Source organism: Nanorana parkeri, unplaced genomic scaffold (assembly GCF_000935625.1).
Source record: "Nanorana parkeri isolate BGI_ZX_2015 unplaced genomic scaffold, ASM93562v1 scaffold3103, whole genome shotgun sequence".
Classification (NCBI taxonomy): domain Eukaryota; kingdom Metazoa; phylum Chordata; class Amphibia; order Anura; family Dicroglossidae; genus Nanorana; species Nanorana parkeri.
Window position 1 is genome coordinate 61133 of NW_017309371.1, and position 4244 is coordinate 65376.

Below are 4244 nucleotides of genomic sequence, written 5' to 3' on the forward strand. Positions count from 1 at the left end.
CCCCCTTCCCCCCACCCACAGATTACATTTCAGACGATTCTCCGTGACATCATGTGATCCGTGTGTGGCCAGTTTTAGGATCTCGTGATCTCAGCTTACGTTACACATTGTAATATCAGCAAAATGAATTGGCGTTTCTATCGGAACCAGAACATCCGCACATTTTGTTACATTGTTGTTGTAATAAACTCGGTTTTATTTATTATTTTACCAGAATTTGTCTCATTTACAATTTGGACTTTCATTGCAGGAGGGATCAGTGGAGACGTCCTGATTGACATCGGCTCCGGGCCCAGCATCTACCAATTCCTGTCTGCCTGTGAATCTTTTCCTCACATCATCGCCACGGATTTCACCGACCAGAACCGGCAGGAGCTGGAGAAGTGGCTGCACAATGACCCGGAGGCGTTTGATTGGTCGAAAATTGTGAAGACCGCCTGTGAGATCGAAGGGAAGAGGTAAGAACAGAGAGCTTGTGTATATATGCTGTGTGTCCCACGTCTTCCCAACAAAGGGACGGACAGCAATCAACACCAGACACATCAGGGGTAGGTCATCTCGGCACTGCATCTGTTGTGGAACTACAAGTCCCATGACCATGAGGCATTGCAAGACTCCGTTAGCCACAGGCATGTATCCCAGAGGCAGACTCATGGAGTGCTAAGGTTGCCTACGTGTCTCCTCTGCCCCAGTCATCAGTTTGTTGCAGATAGAAGAAAGCATTTCCTCAGTCTCCCCTCCCCCAGTCATCAGACTGCTGCGGGCAGGAGGAAGCATTTCCTCAGTCTCCCCTCCCCCCAGTGATCAGTCTGCTGGAGGCTATAACGCTCAGGTGCGGCTTTAAGGGTTGGTATGGATCGCAGCTTCGGTTAGTAGGCTAGATTGGTTTTCTTTTAACAGTTCCTTGGCAAACATAAACTGATATATATATATGGAGACAAGGTTCTATTTATGAAGCTTAGTACTTTAATATGTTTGGGTAGACAGGGTTGAATTGGAAGCAAATGGGTTTAGGCAATTAGCAGAGTCACAGTTCACAATGCAAACAGCTGAAGGTATTAAGATGATATTGCAGTTTAGGCAGTCCGAGGTGCTCTGCTGCCACCCTGTGGTGTTAGAAGGGAATTGCAGGTCTCCAATGAAGAGGGTTTGTATTATTATTACATAGTATTTATAGAGCGCCAACAGTTTGCGCAGCGCTTTACAATATAAGGAAGACATTACAGTTACAATACAATTCAAGACAAGATGGTAAGGAGGGCCCTGCCCTTGAGGGCTTACAATCTAAAAGAGGAGCGGGAAATGATACATGAGGTAGATGTGGTAGCTGTGGGAATGAATTATGTGAGAATGTGAAGGTTCAGTGGTTAGGTTGAGGTGGGATAGGAGATTGGGATTGTATGAGAGGTGATTTCACAGGAGAGAGGCTGGAAGTGGGCAGTACAAATGGAGTGGCTGGTATCAACAGCGAAGAGGGGCACTGTCCGGCCCAATAGAGGTGGAAATGGAGGGGCTCTGTCCTGCCCAATATGGAGAGTGGGGTAGTTCAGCCGCGGAGGTATTTGCCTGGCGTCAGGCTCCTAGCACGAACGCCAGGCAAATGGCTCCGGCGGTTTAAGTAGGGAAAAGAGGAGGAGCCCGGCGACGTCGCCGTTCGTGACGTCACCCGAACTCCGACGGAGCTGATCGTGATGCCGGAGCCCGGCGGAGAGGTAAGAACGTTACAGAGGCAGGAGGAAGCATTTCCTCAGTCACCCCTCCCCAAAGATGGCTCCATACTTCTGGAGAGAAATGCAGATGAAGGCAGAGTCAGGGAGAGTCCAATGGTCTCTTTGGAAGGTGATTAATACCTGGAAGTGTTAGTATGACACATTACTTAGCACGCTGCACTCTATGTGATAAAATGCATCTGATGACATTAAGGATTCACCTAGTTTACTATTTCATGTCTAAAAGCAGAGACAAGTGGGAAGAGAAGCAGGACAAGCTGAGATCCAGATTACGGAAGGTTCTGAAGTGTGATGTGACGGAGAGTAATCCCCTGGGTCCTGTAGAAGTCCCCCCTGCCGACTGCCTGACAACCTCCTTCTGCCTGGAGACGGCCTGCAAAGACCTGGAGGCGTATCGCCGCGCTATTCACAATATCACAAAACTGCTGAGACCCGGAGGACACCTGGTGGTCCTGGGGTCCCTGGGGAACACCTACTACACAGTGCAGGGGAAGAACTTCTCCTGTCTTCCTCTGGATGAAGATGATGTGAAAGGAGCCGTCACCCAGGCTGGATACACAATACAAAGCGCGGAGGTGTTCCAGATCTCCGATAGAATGGCTCAGCTCCAGACTGCCGACAGCGTGGCCAACATTGTTCTTGTGGCCAAAAAAGAGGCAGAAAATGTAACCGGCTGATAATATGAAATGTAACAAAGTGTTTAACATTCACCGCGCTGATGAAAGATATACGTTGTGTGAAAGTGTAATCGTCCATTATAGAATAAAAGTCAAAACAATATCCACCTGTGGCCTGTAATCATTCTAGATCCTTGGTTCTCAACTGGTGGGTCGTGACCCAAAAGTAGGTCGCGACCCCATGTTTAGTGGGTCGCCGCATGCCTTGCACTTTTCTAGGCGAGAGGCTCCTCAGCCAACCTCTAGCGCGGCAATGTCAGTTCTCGCGCCAAGCAGCCATTCAGAATATGCTGCCCGGTGCCAAGTGTCAGCTTGAGGTGGGATAGGATGGGGCTATGGCCATGAGGGAGCTCCATTCATACGTGCATTGCTTACAGCTGCGTGTGTCCTGTAGAGGTGCCTGGAACAGAGTAACGCACTGTACCATGCAATCACACCTACTACACGTTCTGGTGTGGGAGGTGTGTTGCGTTGCCATTCATTTTAATGGTACCCCAAACACACCTCCCACCCACAGTTCGATCGCCCGCACCGGAACGCGCAGTACAGCAACAATACCGTGCGGTCCATTGCAGTGGGACTTGGGTCGCGATTTAATGACCGAGGACAAATGTGAGCACTGTGTCCTGAGGTTACACGGGTTGAGAACCACTGGTCTATATGATATCTCTCCATCCATGTTATTGTCTGTCTATCTATCTATCTATCTATCTATCTATCTATCTATCTATCTATCTATCTATCTGTCTATCTATCTATCTATAATCTATCTATCATTATCTCTTTCTTTCTATATCATTCTCTTCATCAAATTATCTATCAGTGTAACTTTGCCTGAGTCCATTCATCAAGGGGTTTCCCCTTTTGAATTATGCCTAAAGCCCTGATGAAGGGGGGGGGGGGGCTTATTGTGATTTGATGGAGGTCAAACTTGGCAGACATCTGATCTATGGCGTCCTCGGAAGGGGTAATGTGTGCCATTGGCCCTCTGTGCCTCATGAGACGGGAGCATGGTATGTATGTGACCAATGTCTTCTGACACCATTGAATATACCCTTGTTAACGTAGAGCCTCCAGGTCAGTTGTTATAGGTTGTGTGTATTTGGGGACTTTTACAGGTCATGTGACTCCAGACTATCCATGTGGATTATACTAAATAGCTTTACAACACCTATTACACTCTGTCACCTGATGAGCGTTTAGTGTTCTTGCTGCCAGACTCCACTAAGTGCTCATACGATGGCCATCAAGAGGTTTATGACGCCGCTTGGGATAAACATGTTGTGATGGAATGTGTGTGATAGATCTCTGGTTATCGGGGTTCTGCTAATGAACGTTATTACAATCTTGTTCATGGCGATTGCTGGGGTCTCCTGAGTCTGCCAACACAAATTCCTTCAGCTCCAGTCCAAGATTTCACTCTGGATTGGAAGTTTCCCTCTCTGGTGCTTCCCACCACATGTGACAGATTGAGACTCACCTCTGGAAGCACTGAACCCCAAATCACTGCCCCAAACAAGGGCTGATGTCAAATGTATTAAGGGATTAGATTTCCCTTATCCCCTGACATCCCTAATAACACCAATTAATAAGTAGTAAAGGAGAACAAACAGGATAGAAACTCCACATAAATGTTGATGACATTTTAATTTTATATTGAAATAAAGACCAAAAAAAAGGAAGAAGCAGTCCAGAGTCCTCCCCTTTGCTGTGATGTTTGGCTTCAGTCCAGAGATTTTTGATGAAGTTGTTATATTCTGGAACTCAATGTCCTCAGTCTGCTGTGCAGGATCATTCCCCCCCCACCTCCTGTGAGCTCAGCTCATCCTGGACCCAT

The 4244-nt window shown here is 47.5% G+C and overlaps 1 protein-coding gene across 2 annotated transcripts in view; it reads left to right on the forward strand.

Moving 5' to 3' along the window:
- LOC108802769 (nicotinamide N-methyltransferase-like) overlaps positions 1 to 2429 on the forward strand; it is a 7070-nt gene extending 4641 nt beyond the window's left edge. The window contains exons 2-3 of one of the 2 annotated variants that reach the window (XM_018574627.1): positions 251 to 458; positions 1957 to 2429. In XM_018574627.1, the coding sequence (XP_018430129.1) occupies positions 251 to 458; positions 1957 to 2407 (659 nt within the window). In that variant the 3' untranslated portion in view covers positions 2408 to 2429. The remainder of the gene's footprint in view (positions 1 to 250; positions 459 to 1956) is intronic. The other variant, XM_018574628.1, reaches the window with a different exon arrangement.
- The last annotated feature ends 1815 nt before the right edge of the window (positions 2430 to 4244 follow it).